General features: G+C 42.8%; 1 protein-coding gene across 2 annotated transcripts in view; it reads right to left on the reverse strand.

Moving 5' to 3' along the window:
• ITFG1 (integrin alpha FG-GAP repeat containing 1) overlaps window positions 1–18,532 on the reverse strand; it is an 84,425-nt gene that overhangs the window by 32,050 nt on the left and 33,843 nt on the right. For both annotated transcript variants that reach the window (XM_087940667.1, XM_026713997.2), the window contains exons 11-14: window positions 10,620–10,770; window positions 9,986–10,094; window positions 7,349–7,392; window positions 1,370–1,448 (exon numbers count right to left, since the gene is read on the reverse strand). In XM_087940667.1, coding sequence (XP_087796793.1) covers window positions 1,370–1,448; window positions 7,349–7,392; window positions 9,986–10,094; window positions 10,620–10,770 — 383 coding nt within the window. The remainder of the gene's footprint in view (window positions 1–1,369; window positions 1,449–7,348; window positions 7,393–9,985; window positions 10,095–10,619; window positions 10,771–18,532) is intronic.

An 18,532-nucleotide genomic window follows, 5' to 3' on the forward strand; every position in this document is an offset into this window, starting at 1 on the left:
TATTAAATAAAACAATAACATTATACAAAAGGATTTAAGAATTATAAAGTTCTCTGACAGAGAAATGTCCTATAATTGCTGACATGGTTAATGCTGAGCCTTGGCCATTTTTGGCTATCCATATCAGGCAGGTTCAATTGCTCTTAATTATTCTTGCCTGGTTCAGGTGCCACCACACAAAACCTGGCAAACCTGCGTTCTATTTCGGGAGTGATGTCAGCAAGTAGAAATTACTTATACTTCAACTTTAATTTATTACAATCAAAGATCAGCCAATTAGGAGAACCTCTCGGGAAGATCTTTCCTTTTTGCACCCAAAGAGCAAATGTCTAGATTGAATAAAACAAACCAACCAACCCTGGGATATCTAAACTTTCCCCTTTTTGATTGTGCTGCTGGCCATAGGCCTGGGTTAGCCTATAAATGTCAAACCCCTGGAAATTCAGGTGAGCTCATTTTCCAGGGAACTGAATGCTCCAGAGATTCAGCTTTCATTAGGATTTATATTTCTTGCTGTCCTTCTATCAAGGGACAGGTTTTTCTTACCATCTGTGTGCTAAAAATGTTTTAATTTATTAAAAGCCCAGATGATTATAAAACCACCCAGACTGACACTGCTCCTGCTGAGATCCAGTCTGTTACCAGATTGGAGTAGTTAAACATGGTCTCTCTGTATATGAAATGCTTATTATAATCTCCTTAATTATATGGGTACCTGCAGCCAGCTGTTCCACAACACCGTATATGATTATGGCGCTAGCTCCCCACCCCCCCTCCACCCCTCCCCCCCCAAATATTAAAATATGCAAGCCTGGGAAAGTGCTGACTCTATTATTATTCATTAGCAGTAGGGGGGAAAATATATGGCTGCATAAATAGATCCAATGAGTGCAATTAAGAAAGACCCAAGAAAGGTCACAATGCATTTATTTAAAGCTGCATTAATTCTGTGCTCCCTGACCCTTAACAAGAAGTCAACAACAATGATTCTTTCTTTCTTTCTTTCTTTCTTTCTTTCTTTCTTTCTTTCTTTCTTTCTTTCTTTCTTTCTTTCTTTCTTTCTTTCTTTCTTTCTTTCTTCCTTCCTTCCTTCCTTCCTTCCTTCCTTCCTTCCTAAGAAAAGCCTTTACCTGTTGTTTTTCTTTTTAAAATAAATGCATTTCATTTCCCACAACTCTTGGAGATTATTATTATTACCTGGCTAGGAATATTCAGGACTTATCCTTGTTCTTAGCTCTAAACAACACAGAACCCTGAAGTGGGGAGTCACCTCTAAAAGAGGCAAATCTGCATTTGTGTTATACAGAACCTGATATATGGATCGGTGCGTTGAAAAACCAATGCCACAATCAATAGGAAGTAGTCTTACCTGACCCATTTTTCAAGTATCCATTGGCATCGACGGTGGTATACTTAATATAAGGTCCAGGTTGATTCACACCAAAAGGCTGAAAGGAAAGGGACATTGCATTATTTCCCTTTCTGGTCCTAAACATTGGCATAAGAAACCATTCTCCTCCAACAAATTCCTTCCTTTGTTCGCAGTGTTTTTCTATGATTTGAAAAATAAACAGATTAAATAAACAGATAGCTATTTCTACCCATCTGAAATGAACTACAGTCAGTCTCGACCAGAGGTAGTATTCAGCAGGTTCTGACCGGTTCTGGAGAACCGGTCGTGGAAATTTTGAGTCGTTCGGAGAACCGGCAAATGCCACCACTGACTGGCCCCACCCCCATCTATTCTCTGCCTCCTATTGAGTCCCAGCTGATTGGCTGGGTCTCCTTTCATTGCGCTGCACAGGAGAATGGAGCTGGAAAGCAGGTTAGTGAGGTGAGGAGGGAATGGGGATTTTGCGATATCCTTTCCCTGCCACGTCCACCAAGCCATGTCACACCCAAGGAACTCAAGGGAAGCCCCTGCAGCCTTTGGAGGCCGGAAAACAGGCCCGTTTTGTCACTTCCTATATTTCCGGAAATACCGGAAATAATGAAACGGGTCCACTTTTCGGCCTCCAAAGGCTCCAGAGGCTTCCCTTGAGTTCTGTGGGAGGCCAAAAAAGACCTCAAACGGGCTGAAAATCAGCTGGGAGGTGTGCAGTGCAGGTAAGGGGGCAGTGGCATGGGGGAATCACACGTGCAAGCGCAGGGGGCATGGGGAGGCGGGCACATTGCCTTCTGGGCGCTGGCATGCGAGCGCCACAAGCGCGCGCACAATTTTCAGACAATTTTGGACAGGAGCCCAAAAAGGTTAGTCACCACTGCTGTATAACATACAAAAAAAAAATAGCCTTTTTTCCATCTATAACTTAGCTTTAACCTAGCTGCGAAGCTTCAAGGTTGATGTGAACACACAGTAGCGTTTAAAGTCACCCTCTGGCCTGGGGACAAGGAATCTTCAGAAATATCTGTAATGATTCTCAGTCCTCCAGGTCATGGTTGTCCCGAAGGTGCTTTTTCAGGAGGCAACTGGACATTCTTGTTTTTTCTTTGAAGACGTTTCCCTTCTCATCCAAGGAGCTTCTTCAGTTCGGACTGGGTGGTGGGGAATGGAAGGATTTATACTCCTTGCAGACAGCTGGTCATTTGCAAGAAGGCTCCACATCCATTTGCACTATTCAGGTGGCCCCAAGGACACAGATAAACCTCCAAGTTCTTCAACAACCCTCTAAAAGGATGCAAATGACCAGCTGTCTGCAAGGAATATAAATCCTTCCATTTCCCACCTTCCAGTCAGAGCTGAAGAAGCTTCTTGGATGAGAACCAAAACATTTTCAAAAAAAACCCCACAGAAAGTCCAGTTGCCTCTTGAAAAAAATCATCTTGGGGACAATCTTTTCCAGGGCAGCGATGCCGAAAACTGCAAATGCTTCCAGCGGAAATATTCCTTCTCATCAGCTAATGCAAGTCTAAAATATGATTGACTGCAAGCTGACAGTTTGATAGTACGAGGAGATGCCAGATTCAGGCAAGCTGAAGTTACAGTGATTGTATGGCAGTTTGATAGGTTTTCTTTTTTTAATTGCTTTGTGTTTCTTTCTCTCTTTTAGGAACGGGGGGGAAGCAACAACCAATGAGTGGGAGACTTAGGAGAAACAAAGGGAACACAAGCAAACCTTGAGTTACAACCATTTAGGGATCATTTGAAGCTGCGACGACCCTGGGGGAAAAAAAAGTGACTTAGGACCGTTTTTCACACTTAATGACCACTGAAGCATCCCCATGGTCACATCGTCAAAATTCAAAACACTTGGCAACTGGCATGCATTTATGATGGTTGCAGTGTCCCCCCGAGTCACGTTTAGCGACTCTCTGACAAGCAAAGTCAATGGGGAAGCCAGGTTCACTTAACAACCAGCTTACTGTTTAGTTTATTGTCATTGCACCTCGTACAACAAAATTAAATACCATCTTCAGTGTACCTTATGACTATGAAAATAAACAAAAACACACATCAATTCATGTTTCTATGCAATTGAATTGAAAACCCCTGATATTGCATTAATATTGCACTATACAGTAGAATTCAAAAGAGCTACCGCCCTGGGCTAGAAGCTGTTTTTCAGCCTATTTGTCCTTGTTTTTATTATTCTGTACTGTCTGCCAGATAGTAATAGTTCAAAAAAAAGGGTGTCCAGGATGAGATGGATCTTTAAGGATGTTTTTAACTTTCTTAAGGCAGTGGGAGCTATGAAGCTCTTCCAAAGAGGGGAGAAGGCAACCCATGATCCTCTGGGCAATGACGTTAACCCTCTGGAGTGCTGTCCTATCTGCCACTGTGCAATTGGCAAACCATGCAGAGGTGCAGAAAGTTAAGATACTCTCTATGGTGCAGCGGTAGAAGGTCACCAGCAGTTTTCCATTCAGTTGTTGTTTCCTGAGAAGCCTCAGGTCGTATAATCCCTGCTGGGCCCTTTTGATTAGTGTTGCAATGTGAGCTCCCCAGGTCAGGTCCTCTTTTAGGGTAACACCCAGAAACTTAAAACTGGCCACTTGCTCCACTCGGTCCCCACTGATAAGCAAGGGCTGGATGTCCGATTTGTTCCTTCTATAGTCCACTATAAGTTCCTTGGTCTTATTGGTGTTAAGTTATGGTCCCCACACCACTTATTACTGATTTAATAACCTCAGTGGTTCACTTAACAGCTTTGGAAAGAAAGGATGTAAAGTGGGGCAAAAGCTCACTCAGCAACTGTCTCGCTTAGGCACGGAAATTGGGGCGTCAGTTTTGATTGTTAAGCTGAGGACTAACTGTACTTTCATAAAGACATAAACCAATATACTGAAGTTGGTACTGAGGTCACCCAGCTGGTCAGTTTGAAAGAGAGATTTCGGGAGTCAACACTGTAAATGGCTACATGGCTGTTTCACATGCCTCCGAAAAAGAGCTGCCAGAAATGTGAGTGGGAAGGTGCTACTCATGACCTCCTCTGAGTTTTTACCCACGTTTCTATACTGGATGCATTCCTGTTTCTGGGGCTCAACCAATTCAAGTCACACTCAGCTATGACTTTGGGACGTTCGTTTGCTTCATGGTGTAAAATTATAGCGCTCTTTCATCCCACAACGACGGAGCAGAGGGTGAAACACCAGCACAATGCTGGCATCCGAGCAAGAGTAAAGGAAACTCCCCCCACCAAGCAAGGGTCAATTCAGTGACCAAGCAGGATGACAGATGTGACCACATGACGTGAACTACATTTCCCATGATGCATTAACTCCATTTACCGTGAGGCATTCCCTTAAGGGGACAGCTTCCAATTCTAACTTAACTATCTCAATTCCCAGTTACCTATATACCGTCTGGACAGCACAGGCAATAAAATGGAACTACAGCTGGCCTTACCACTGCAGCCCCATGTCCCACCCTTGAGCTGCTGGAGAAAAGGCAGGATAATGTCGGTCGCAAAGGATCGAGAGCACACGAGGTTTATTATTTCAAGCCTACTTAGTCAACGAATGGTCAGCCCTTAATGGGTGCCAGGTAAAGATGGACGGAATTCAAGGGGGATTGTTTGTGGCAACGTAAGGACTCTGAGCTGATGACATGTTCAACTCCGCCCTCAGCTCTGCCTGCTCTACGCCTACAAATATATAACTAATAATACCAACAAGCAAATATTAAGTTCTGAGGCAAGCTGTAAGCTTTCCGCTTTCTTCAGCTCTGCTCCATTTGTTGTCTAAGCTGCTTCTGATCATGTACAGCTCAGGTTTGCTTTACACACCCACTGTGTGTATCCACTTCCCTTGTTCTACTCCATTTGCTTGACTTTTTATTTCTCTATGTGTTTTCTGTACATCACCAATCTTATTTCTAAGGCCAGGATTTACATACCTATTGCTCACATATTTTACTGAGCTGTCCTCATTAGTGAAATACCTTCTAGCTAATAGACACGGTCTGGCGGCATCCATTAAACACCTCTCTAGATCCTTCTGGTATGATTTGCTTCCTGTCTCCATTTCCTTCCATTTAGAAACACCACGCCTTGTAAAAGACACAACGTTTTTTTAAAAAACTTTAAGCCCTTGGACAAGGACATGGTGATTTAAGATGCCAGAGCTCATTTGATGTTCAGTGTAAAAAAAATAATAATAAGAAAGATGCAACACACGCTGCTTCCTAAAAGACCAAACTGAATTTCTCCAGTTGTGAGTTTAAAGCTTATATGTGACCAAGGCACCTCCCTTGGAAGTTCTGAATATCGATACAACTCTGAGGCTGTTTTAAAAGAAGAGTAAAGTGTTTAGCCCAAAAGAAAATGATGCTTTGCAAGCAAAGAAAAATCTACAGCACTATTAATACTCGGCCCCAGCAGTGCCTCCATATATACAGGTTTTTTTGGTTTTTTTGAAGTCAAAAATATCTACGAGCCATAAACGTGTCTCCTTGGGAATTAAACGCAATGATAAATACAGATCGGAAGGACAAAACGCAGGGAAAGCAGAACGTCCTCTGCATTTTTCAAGATGGTGGGAAAAGTCACCTTTGGGAAGGGAAAGTAAAGAATAAGGAAAGTGGTTGAAAGTGACCAAAAGCAAAACAAAACAAAACAAAAGGCCCAAATGAGAAGCAACCATTTCAACAACAACACGCCTCAGGGATCAAAACTGCCCTGAAGTAGCTGTCAGAAGTTGGAGTTTTCAAAATGACTTCACTGTTTTCAAATATTTATTTGGAAGATACATCATAACCTTGTCCACTGGTTGATGAGAGGCAGAATATATATATATATATATATATACACACAGTATATATATATATATACACACACAGTATAAATGGCAAACTGAACAGCCAATGTTACTTTTAATCCAATGAATATCTTTAAGCTGTAAGGGGCTGCCACCAAGAAGGTGGGGGTCTTCTCCAATGTAGCTAAAGGCAGGAGAAGAAGTGATGGATGGAAACTAATCCAGGAGAGAAGCAAGTTAGAACTAAGGAGAAATTTCCTGACAGAACAATTAGTCAGTGGAACAGCTTGCTTCCAGAAGTTGTGGGTGCTGCATCACTGGAGGATGTAAAAAAGAAACTGGACAGCCACTTATCTGGAATGGTATGGGATTTCCTGCTTGAGCAGGGGGTTGGACTAGAAGACCTCCAAGGTCCCTTCCAATTCTGTTATTCTGTGTGCTGGGTCACTAAGGAAATTCCATGCACATCCATGGTCTAAACTAGACAATGCTCTATAATAAACATTAATCATCCATTTGCTTTAAAAAAACATGGGTGGGGGGCAGTGGTGGGATTCAATTTTTTTTTTACTCCCGGTTCTGTGAGCATGGCTTGGTGGGCGTGGCAGGGGAAGGATACTGCAAAATCCCCATCCCCTCCCCACCCCACTAACCTGCTTTCCAGCTCCGTTCTCCTGTGCAGGGCAACAAAAGAAGACCCAGCCAATCAGCTGGGACTCAGGAGGCGGAGACTAGATGGGGGCGGGGCCAGTCGGCGGTGGGATTTGCCAGTTCTACGCACTACTCAAATTTCCGCTACCGGTTCTCCAGGACTGGTCAGAACCTGCTGAATCCCACCTCTGGTGGGAGGAGTTGTTAAAAATACCTTACAGTACAGTACAAGGAGTAAAAGAGAACAACATGAAAACGGTGAACAAGAGCTAAGATTTCAAAGTGCCTGAAGAAATGGTATTTTTCCAGCATGGTTCTCTGTCATGACAGAGAACTGAATTAAAAGTTAAATTTCTCCCATTCAAGAAAGTGTGGCTTTGGTTGTCCTTGTCATGATGAAATGGTGAGCGACCAGGACATGGCTATCTTTTGACAAACAGAACGATGGTCTGGATTGGAGATGCCAGAATTCCCCAGGAATGGATTTTAAGAGCATACTTACTGTTATCTTGCGAGGACAGTCATTTGAGCAAAGGCCGCTCAGCACTGTGGGTAAACAAGAGAAAAGATCCATGGTTGTTAGCACTGTGAACAGTGTTTCTTAGGCAAACACCCTCCAATTTAAAGATTGTGGCTGCCTACTTTCTCATTTTGCCAAGGCAAATGAAGCTATAAAGGCTCAGGGATAAGGAATTATGGACGTTTGCCTCACACCATTCGGGCTTGGAAAAACATATATTTTTTATGACTCCTTGCGCAACGAAGATGCTCTCGTGTTTCATAATCAGCTGAGTGACTTGGTGTCAAAGACACCAAGGTGGGGGGAATTGGGGGTGGGGGGGGGAATTAACATGCCTGCTAAAAATTATTTGAAAAAAAAAAAAAGAAAACCTTTCTAAAGGATTTTTTTTGCTTCTGGCTCATTAAAAGCTATGGAGCTTTAGATCTTGTCTGCAGAAGTTTTGTTTCTTTCTAAATGCAAACATGAAAAAGTATTAATAATATGTATTAATTCGGGTTGCCTGAGCAGGTAAATGTACTGACCATGGGAAAACAAAATATTTTAACGCTGTGTTTGTTCTTTGTCTTCCTTGCCCTTAATATCTTCAAAAAACACTCGTTCTTAAAACCACTTCATCTTGGTGCCAAGTAAGGGTGAAACATGCTGTGATTAAGCAGTTATTTCCTTAATAACTTACTGCAAAAACTGAGTATCTTTGAAAACAAAGCTATTGTCCTTCCTTCCTTCCTTCCTTCCTTCCTTCCTTCCTTCCTTCCACAGTGCTTAGAAATGTCATATTGCAGGCTAGTTCTGCCCACAGCCAGGAGTTCAATCTTGACCGGCTCCAGGTGGATTCAGCCTTCCATCCTTCTTTGGTTGGCAAAATGAAGACCCAGATTGTTGGGGACAAGAGGCTGACTCTGTAAACTGCTTAGAAGGGGCTGTAAAAGCACCGTGAAGCGGTAGATAAGTCTAAGGGCAATTGCTATTGATGTAGGGAGGAAGAACTTGCATATTTTATTGATTGATTGAGCACTGCAGAAACATAGAGCATGGCTACCCAAAATCGCCGACTGACACCTTAGATTGAGCCAGTCACTTTCTCTCAGCACTAAGAAGGAGGCAATGGCAAACCACACCTGAAAAACCAGGCCAAGAAACATGGGACTTTTCTGTAAGTCTAAGCGCTATTTGGTAAGTGCTACTGCTATTCATTTAAAACAGATATTATTTTAGTTTAAACATTAGAGAGCCTCTCTTCCCGCCACCCCACCGTTCCTTCCAAACATCTGAAGCCAGTTTTATTCCTCAGAGCTGGAGGATCAACGCTTCCCATCAGAATGCCTGGTGAGGCAGAAAAATAAACTCTTTTTATGATGATACTAGCTGTGGGCTGACATCTCCCAGCTGTGTAGTCAGGAACAGCAAGCGGTAGAATGTCCTGAAGTTAATTCTCTATAACTCTGTCTAAAAACAGCCCTATTCCTAAGCCACAGCTAATGTCTTTCGCATTTGCTTCCCTTAGATAATTTCTTCCCCCTGAACAAGAGGTGGAAACAAATTTGGGATGATGACTTGAATCATTTGTAGCGTAGAGAGCACTTCTTTCTTCTTCTGTCCTGGCCGCTTCTTACAGAGGCACGATTGGGAACTGCATCCCTGTTTGGTTTGCTGGCAGCAGTGCATCAGATAGAAAGTCCATACAGAGAGTGGTGAAGACAACCAAGAAGATGATAGGAATCGCGCTTTCTGTTATTCAGGATACTGCTTATAAGCGCGATGTGCTTAGAGCTCAAAGCCTTGTTAGAGACCTCATACACCCACTTCACAGTCTGTTTCAGTTGCTCCCCTCTGAGAGGAGTATTTCGAAGTATTTCTAACAGGACTACCGGATTCTGTAACAGTTTTGTTCACTATGTCATCCGTTGGGTAAACTTGCAAGATTCGTTATTCTCCCCATGCACATTTCTATCACCACAGTTCTTAATGATGCAAATAGCTGCTTGAGTTTGTTAAGATTTCTTCTTTATAGATGAAGAACAATCAAAGAAACTGCTTAGAAAAAACTCAGTATGTCTCTCTTGGTTTTTTTTTGGAACCTGACATCTCCACACAATTTAATAAGCCCTTGGTTATTTTAGGGGCTACCAACAAATCTATTTTCTTTCTGCTTTCTGGTTCCCTTTTCATGCCTTGTATCTGAGACAGACATCAAAGTAACATTGCTGTGGATGTTCTTACTCTTGAGTAAAATGGAGGATAAAATAGAAATTATAACGTTACTCATTTCATTAAATGTAGAGGCCATCCAAATTCCAGATGACTCTGGGGAGCTGACGTTACAAAAGATAAATCATGAAAAATTCCAAATGCTTCCACAAATATTCATACTGTATTACTTTTTATACTTTTCGGGAACTGGCAAGAATGTCCTAAAATAAGCAGACCTGTACCTGATTAACTAGGTTTTCTTTAACCTGTTCCTCTCAAGTATACATTTTAATGCAATGTCCTATCTCACCTCATTACTATTTAATAGCCATCTTTCTGCTGTTCTTAGGCTGGGTGGAAAACTATGGGCAGTATTGGATTTTTCCCCTTAATAGCATTTTAATGTTTTCGTACTGAGCCACTCACCAATGACTTTAACGAAGTAGGCATCTGCTTCAAAGTTATTTTTTAATGCGTGGATAGCAAGCTCTTTTTTAGGAGAATTCTTGCTGAGGACAATTATATCCAAGATTCCCTAGAGACAGAAAAATGCAAAAGCACATAAATGAATAAGCAAGTCAAAAAGCACTAAAAGGGTCAACAGTGTCAGAAAATAAAAATATGAAGATTCTCTACGGAGATTCTCAGTCCTCCGGGTCAGGGTTGTCTCAAAAGTGCTTTTTCAGGAGGCAACTGGACTTGCTGGTTTGTCTTTGAAGACGTTTTGCTTCTCATCCAACAAGCTTCTTCAGCTCTAACTGGATGATGGGGGAATGGAAGGATATATATTACTTGCAGAGAGCTGGTCATATGCCAGAAGGCTCCACACCTATTTGCAGTACTCAGGTGACCCTGAGGACACAGATGAACCTCCTAGGGGCCTCAAGGACTTGCTAAAAGAATGCAAATGACCAGTTGTCTGGTTTACATACCTTGTTTCCAAGGTTTGCCGGATGATCCCCTAATATGAACCAGTGTTTTAAATCAGGATCAAACACATACAAGAAAACGGGGATGGCAGCTAAGAAGGCAGGAATACGGCGGAAAGAGCTCAACTTACATCTTCGTAAATGTCAAAGAAGGTGGCCACCGCAGCATCCTTGATTTGATTTAGATCGGACAGCGCCCAATGAACCTTAAATGACCGGCGTGCACCCTTGCAGCTTGCGTTCCTACACTCTTCATTCTCTAACAGGAAGGCCTGTTGGTTGCTGCAAACAAGGAAGGCACAAAACAGGTATAAGGTCTTAAGCTCCCTCTTCATGACACCGATTGCAAGCCAGCATCATAAACGTTTATGGAAAGTCCCAGTCTGCAACCCATCCAACAGCTGACTTCTGAAGAAAATAACACGGGAACTACTTCGAAACAGGGAAATAGTCACCTGCAGGCCCATAAAACAACGAATAGGTGAATACACCTATTTCAGTATTTCACAGAAGGATAAACCCTTGATGTCAAATCTGCAGAGTACAAGAATGTTAATGAAATCCAAACTGCACTCAGTCCATTTCAAAACAATTCACTCTGTTGCAGCTGATCAAGGAGGTGGTGAAATATAATTTGTGGAAGAATGTCGACTTTAGAGGGTTGGCTTAGGGGGTGAAACCTTGCAGACCGATTTTCGTTTCTAAGATAAGAGGAGGGGAAAAAGAAGATTGGCACTGGGACATGTTTGGAAAGCAAAACTTTTGCCTGTCTGGAGTTTCTCTAGGAGTGCTGTTTCAAAAAAAAATGTCACAACGCTCAACTGCCCCGCGGTACAAAGAACGGGTGCTTAACCTGTACCTGCAAGAGAAGAAAGGGTGGCACTGGTTTTATTCCCCACTTCCTGTAAAAATTTCCCTGCAAACGGAAAGGCAGGGCAACAGGCTAAAAGGTTCAGCCAGCCTCAAGCAGCTGCGTTCCCAAAATAGACCCTGGCATGGGAGGGTGAGAGAGTTGGGAAATTTTCAACGATGAAAGTTGATGCAGCACGGCACGGCTGCGGGCACACCATGTGCCCCTTAAAACCCTTAACCGCGTGATGGCGAACCTATGGCACGCATGCCGGAAGGGGCACGCAGAGCCATCTCTGCGGACAGGCGAGCTGTCGCTCAAGCTCAGTTCTACTGTGCATGTGCGTGCGCCTCCCGCCAGCCAGCTGATTTTCAGGTGTCTGCCACGCATGCATGGAGGGTGGGGCACATGCAGGAGATGCGTGTGCATGCGATGGGGGAGGGAGGAGCATGGGATCTCACATGCATGCGCATGGGGGGTGGGGGGAGCACGGGGTCCTGCATGCGTGTGCAGGGGGCGGGGGTCACAGGAGGGAGCGTGCATGCACTGCATTATGGGTGCAGGCAAGTGTGCATGCTGTTGAGCACACGCATTTTTGGCACGAGGCAAAGAGGTTAGTCCTCACTGCCTTAACCTGTCACAACTGGGCCCTAATTGAATAGGGGTTCCAACAACCACAGAAGGGATGCTGGTAGGCCAAGGGACAAGGCATGAAGGCAGGGGTGGGATTCAAAAATTTTAACAACCGGTTCTGTGGGCATGGCTTAGTTGGTGGGCGTGGCTTGGTGGTCATGTGACTGGGTGTGCGTGTTTTGGTGGTCATGTTATTGGCTGGGCGTGGCCAACTCAACATCACTCACATCTAGGCACGCATCTCCTCGCTAGGCCTCTCATGACTGTAGGGATGCTGCTGCAGTCGTAAGTGTGAAAAACGGTCATAAGTCACTTTTTTCAGTGCCATTGTAAATTTGAATGGTCACTCCACACAAGCAAAGTAGGGGAAAAAGGAGGGGGAAAAAACTCCAGAGATGTTCCTGAGACAGGAAGTCTAGTCCTGCCAAGAATGTAAAAAGGGTCAGCGGAGAGGCAGTGTCTGTAAGCAACACCAGAATGTTTCCTTCCTGCCTTCCTTACAGGATTAGGCCAGTAATTTCTTCTAATAACCAGTTCTCCAAACTGCTTAGAATGTTAACAACCAGTTCTAGCAAACCGGTCTAGGTGTGAACTGGTAGAATCCCACCCCTGCACGAAGGTCACAGAGCCAGGTCAAACTCCCTTTTAATGCGCCCAATGTCCCGTCAAATGTTCCCACGTTCTTGGCAAGTCCCAGAGCAAAGCACACGCACACACACCAGCATCTGGCTGCGCCCATTCCAGCAAAACAAAGGAACAGGGAAATGAGTCCAAGAAACAAGGAACAAACGAAGAGTCCATGAAGTCAGGAAGAAGGCATTGAGTGCACAAGTAAGGAAGAAGCAAGCAATTCTGCAAACTCCAAATGTCTGTACTGGCACACCCAGCTCTACCAATTCAATGTTTGTTCCTGACAAATGCCCCTCCCTACAATGTCTCCTTAATTCTCAGTCCCCAGGTGTGCCTTGTGAAGAGGGGCGGGACGATCTTCTCCTGAGTTGTCGGGTCGGCCTATGCTGTCCCCAACTTCTCTCCAATCTCCGTGCTCAGGGATCAGGAGGGGGTGGTCCTTGCTCATCACCTAAGCTCTGTTGTTCCTCATGTCTACTGCTTGTCCTCTCTTGGTCATCCTGCCCCCATTCCTCCCTGCTAGCGAGCCGTCCTAAATCTGAGGGGCCTTGGGCTGCCTCAGCTTGCTGGTCCCCACATTCCTCAAAGCCAACGGAGCCGCCCCCACGATCTCCATCGGTTCTAACTCTGGCTTGTCCTCCTCCGCAGATTCAGGCTCCGACAGGGGCATGATACCAGGTGTATCCTGGATCTGCCCTTGTTGTGGTCGGGTTTGTTGTACTCTACAGGCAGTCCCTCATTTAGTGACCACAACTGGGCCTGGCAACTCGGTTGTAAAGCAAAGAATCGCTAAGGAAAACCATGACTGCTGGCTTATGATCCAACTTCAGCTTTCTTCTGAAAAGATCGTAAATGCGAGGATTGGTGACTCTTTCATCGCTGTTATAACAGGGGTCGCGAAAGGAGGCAGTTGCTAAATGAGGTTTTAGCTGGATGAAAGTGTAGGTGTTGCGTTTTGCGGTGCTTTTATCTTGGTGGTGCTTCAACTTAAGTTATTTCTCAGGACCGATGACATTTTTTTTTTAAAAAAGAAATCATGGTTAGCTGAAAATTATATCTCCAGCAAGCCATCTGTAGTCTGGAGGAGGAAACAGCTAGGCTGAAACAGAATCCTGCAGCAGCTGGGAACAGCAGTTATTTAAATCAGTATTTCAGCCATACCCCCAAATTATTTGGCTGTTATTGAAGATTTAAGATCAAATTATAAACCAGGCTGTGACAATACACTAAAATGGAAGCTAAACTAAGAACGTTTATGGAGATTCTCAGCCATCTAGGTCATGGTTGTACCAACGATGCTTTTTTAGGAGGCAACTGGAATTTCTTTGGGTTTTTTTTTTCTTCTTTTAGACATCTCGCTTCTCATCCAAGAAGCTTCTTCAGTTCTGATTGAGTGGTAGAGGATGAAAGGATTTATATTCCTTTCCAGGATGAAAAGCGAAATGTCTTTATGGAAAAAACGAAAAGCACCTTTGGGACCAAACTAAGTATAGCAATGTGTAACATCACAAGACCCTCACGGTTCATCCCAAGGCTGCATATCTGATTTGTGTAATCTGGTTGGATCCTTTTTGGTTTTTTTTATGTATCAATGTTTCCTGGGTGAATCCATGTCTTTTTTAAGCCCAAGAAGCAAAGCACTGAAAGAATTTCCACCCGACTGTCAAATTGCCAAACATTTCTCTCTCTCTTGATTCACAAACTTTGAACACATAAGGATTTTTGGCGGCATTTTGCCGAGAATTCCCTTTTCATTCTCTAGAGAGATCCGAATGTTTCTGTATCCGACACTGGATTGTTACGCATAAAAATGTTCATACATATAATAGAAGATCCTGATAATTGAAAACTTTATAAAGGCAGAGAAAAGAGTAAGATAAGTTCCTTTCCCACTCGCATTTGTGCGTTAATGGATTCTAATGAACACAGGACAACTCTATAATCAGTCGTTAATCTTATTCAGGCCACTATACACAACCTATTTTACAACTATTACAATAATCTTGGTTTTTTATTGCACTTGTTAACAACTGTCAATATATTTCCGCTCTAAAACGGCATGCTAAGTGTTTCATGCCAAGAGCCTCCCCTTCCAATTATCAGCTCAGATTTTACAAGAATTTATAAATATTTATAACCACCTTTGGCAGTTCATCTGCCAGTGGGAGAAAAACTGATTTTGTTTTTAAAGAGCTACTCTTTCCCTACACACACACACACACACACACACACACACACACACAAAAGCAGAAATAGCATAAAGGTAATTCAAATTCTGGAGAGGGAGTGGTAAATTTTAGTATGAAGGACAACCAGTAAATTTATGGAATAAGTATGAATAAGTTTACTCCTCTGCTAGTTTCATATTTGACTATCTGCCAGATGGAGGCCAGCACAGAATTGAGGGAAATAAAAGCTTCTAAAAGTATATATGGAATATAAATCTCTCATTTACTAGAGATGCAAAATTGTTGTTTTTCCTTCAAACAGCCTTTCAAAATGTGCAGCCATCATGATTTGGATATTCCTTTTTTTCTGTCTGTCCATCTCTCTCATCCATCCATCTCCGTCTATCTCATCCAACCATTTCTATCCATCTATCTCAATCCATATCTTTCTATCCATCCACCCATCCATCCACCTACTTCCAATTCAATCAACCTGCCGATCTATCAATCTACCTACCACATCTGCCTGTTTACCTACCAACCAAATCTACCTACCTACTATAACTACCTATCATGTCTGTCTGTCTGTCTGTCTGTCATCTATCCAAATTTACATAGCTTACAGCAACAATTGTAACTGCCCAACAATGTTAAGGGATAAGCTGTGCCACAGCTACATTTCCTGGAACCGAATCCCAGAGCTTAATGTAGACCTCTGTGTTTTAAAATAGTTCTCTTAACCCCATCAAGAAATGTGTTTTTATTCCGTACCATTCCTGTTACGTTTCTTTTCTCTTCCTACGTTGGAACAAGGGTTGACATCTTGTTGAAATTATCTTCAATTAGGCAGCTGTGTACAATTACTACTTAAAAGTCAGAACAATTTGCCTTCTTGAAAAATCACTTGCTTTAACTTGAAAGCTTTTAAACTTCCACTGCAAGAAAGGCCCGCTAATAAAATGTTCCTTAAGTGAATCTTGAAATCATATATAGAATCAAGAAGGCAGCTGAATGCTTTCTTTACTTGAGGTGAAGGATATACGTCTTCCTGGATTACAGTAATCAACAAACTCTGTCAACACTTGCTTTCTAAACAAAGAAGTGCTGATATTATACACGCCATGGCAGAACACTGGCAACCCCGGGTATTTGAGGGTCACATTACAGAGTTGTAGAAAGCAAAGAAATGAGTGTCATGCATATTCAAAAATTGGAAGAAAAGGATCAAGAAACAAAGGAGGCTCATCAACGCCTAATGTCATGCTTATAGCAAGCAATGATTTACACTGAAGGGAGAAAATGCACGAAGGCACACATTTTTATACTTCGGATGACCACGCTCGTTTTGTTTGCGCTGCAGAAATGGGAATCCACAGATGGGTGACATGGGCTGACTTGTCTTTTGAGAAAGGCATTTTGGAGAACATCAAATTCTAAGGACACACCGGTGGATGTGCCGTGGCTCGATTCGTACAACACCACCGGCCTTTAGCCACTTTCTATCATGTCCTTAGCGTGAAGAGGCCAACCTCAACCCAGCAAAATAAAGCCAATCCTCCTTCAGAAGAGAGAGAGAGCATACAAACCCTAGCAAAGGGGCAATTAGCAACATTGGATGCTGCTAAATGTCCGTTGCCAAGAAACACAACCTTAGATCCCAAAAATGGGATTTGTTTTAATCTATCCAGAAGTTGGATATGAGATATTATGAGAAATAGGCTTTCTTTTTTCAGACAGACATCAACAGGTTAGTTCTTCTGGAACCCTCCACCCTTGGGAAAGAGCTAGAAAAATAAATATTTGAGCTTCTTGGAGCAAACTTTACTTTCAGTCCCTTACGTATTTCATCCACCAGAAACTTGCCATCTCGATTTAAAGCAGTCACTGAGATTTTGCTTCAGCGCTGACTGCATTAATTGATGGTTCTAGGCACGTCAATCACATTAAAGTCAAGCTGGAAAGAACAATTCAAAAATCCTACTAGTTTTGCATGCGAAGTAGAGGGGAAAAAAATATATATATATCATTGGCTTTGGGCCAAGAGAGAAACAGCCACTGTTCTGTTTAGCTTTTCTTGCCATATAGTTCATTGATGTATTAAATATATATGCTACCAAAACTCCCTGTGACTCTGGGCAATCCTCAAATTAATTACAAAAATATTAAAAACAAAAAGCAGAAAGATGGATAACAAACGCAGATGGGAGCAAACAAAAGCAAGAAGACGGAGCTTGAATCTTTAGTTTCTTTTAAAATGCCTGCGTGTTGAATTAAAGCATTTGTAATGTTTTTCACAAATTTATGAACTAAGGAGAAACACAGCTAGAACAATTAATCCGTGGAACTGCTTGCTTCCAGAAGTTTCAAATGTTCTAACACTGGAAGTTTTTAAAGAAGAGATTGGATAACCATTTGTCTGAAGTGGTGTAGGGTTTTCTACCCTGGCAGGGGGCTGGACTAGAAGACCTCCAAGGTCCCTTCCAACTCTGTTATTCTACTCTGTTCTGTTTTACATGTAAGTAAGTGCATGTTGACCTAGAAGCATGTGCCTTAGAGGATAATAGAAGAGGAATAATGTTCTGAGAATGCTCCTCCTAAAAATTCTAGCTTTTTTGTCAGGAATCTATCAACCATATTACTGGCAGTTCTCGACTTATAACAGTTCAGTTAGTGAACATTCAAAGTTACAACGGTATTGAAAAAAGTGACTTATGACCACTTTCCACACTTATGGACTTGTGATGACTCAGGGTGGGGATACAAAATAAACACAGACACAAAAACCCGGTGAAGCCCCTTTTATTCCTTCCGTTTCCTTCTAAGCTCCAAATATCTTTGATGGAAGACAAAAAACTCCCACACAACCAGTTACAAGGAGGAGGGGAAAAAAACAACATGAATCAGGCAAAATAAGGGCTGGAGGATGCCCACAGATAACACACACCGGGAAGGATGCCAAACTCAGAGAGGAACCACAAACTAGAGATATTTCCATGCTTTGTTTCCAGCATTCGCCCATACACATGTCCATCCTCTTATCCAGTTGTCACAGCTGCAGCCCATGAAGAGGATCAAGGCCCTCTCCTCCCCAGTAGACCATGTCTCTCCCTGATCCTCTCCTCCCTGCGTGCCCTAGGATGGAGAGGGGATGGGCCTGGGTCATCCTCTGACTACCCAACCGGCCTCTGCCCTTCCACAGCCTCCTCCACAACCTCCGGAGCCACACTTTCACTCCCTGTTGGCTGTTCCTCCTCTCCCTCAGAGTCCGTCTCCACTAGGGGCATGACAGGTCTCACATAATCAAAATTCAAAATGCTTGGCAACTGACTCATATTTTTGACGGTTGCAGTGTCCCAGGGTCATGTGGTTCCCTTTTGCAATCTTCTGACAAGCAAAGTCAATGGAGAAACCAGATTCAGTTAACAAACAGGTTACTAACTTATCACCTGCAGTGATTTACTTAACTGTGACAAGAAAGGTCGTAAAATGGAGCAAAATTCACTTGAAAGTCTCACTTAGCCGAGGACAGCTTGTAACGTTACTCTACACCCAACAGCAATTTGCTTTTATCAGTCATAAAAAAAGCAACAGAGGTTTTTTTTTTGCTCACTGGAATTGTTCAGGAAGCTTAAAGATAAATACTTCAAATTTCTGTTTTTTTTTATTGAAGAAGACACGCTTGTCACTTCAGTAAGTATTTAGGTCTGCCTTTAAATATTTGGAACTAATGGTCACCTAAAGCATTTTAGAAATGAAAGCTTGA

The sequence above is a fragment of the Pseudonaja textilis genome, chromosome 11, assembly GCF_049901715.1.
Source record: "Pseudonaja textilis isolate UNSWEBS1 chromosome 11, rPseTex1.2, whole genome shotgun sequence".
NCBI classification, from domain to species: domain Eukaryota; kingdom Metazoa; phylum Chordata; class Lepidosauria; order Squamata; family Elapidae; genus Pseudonaja; species Pseudonaja textilis.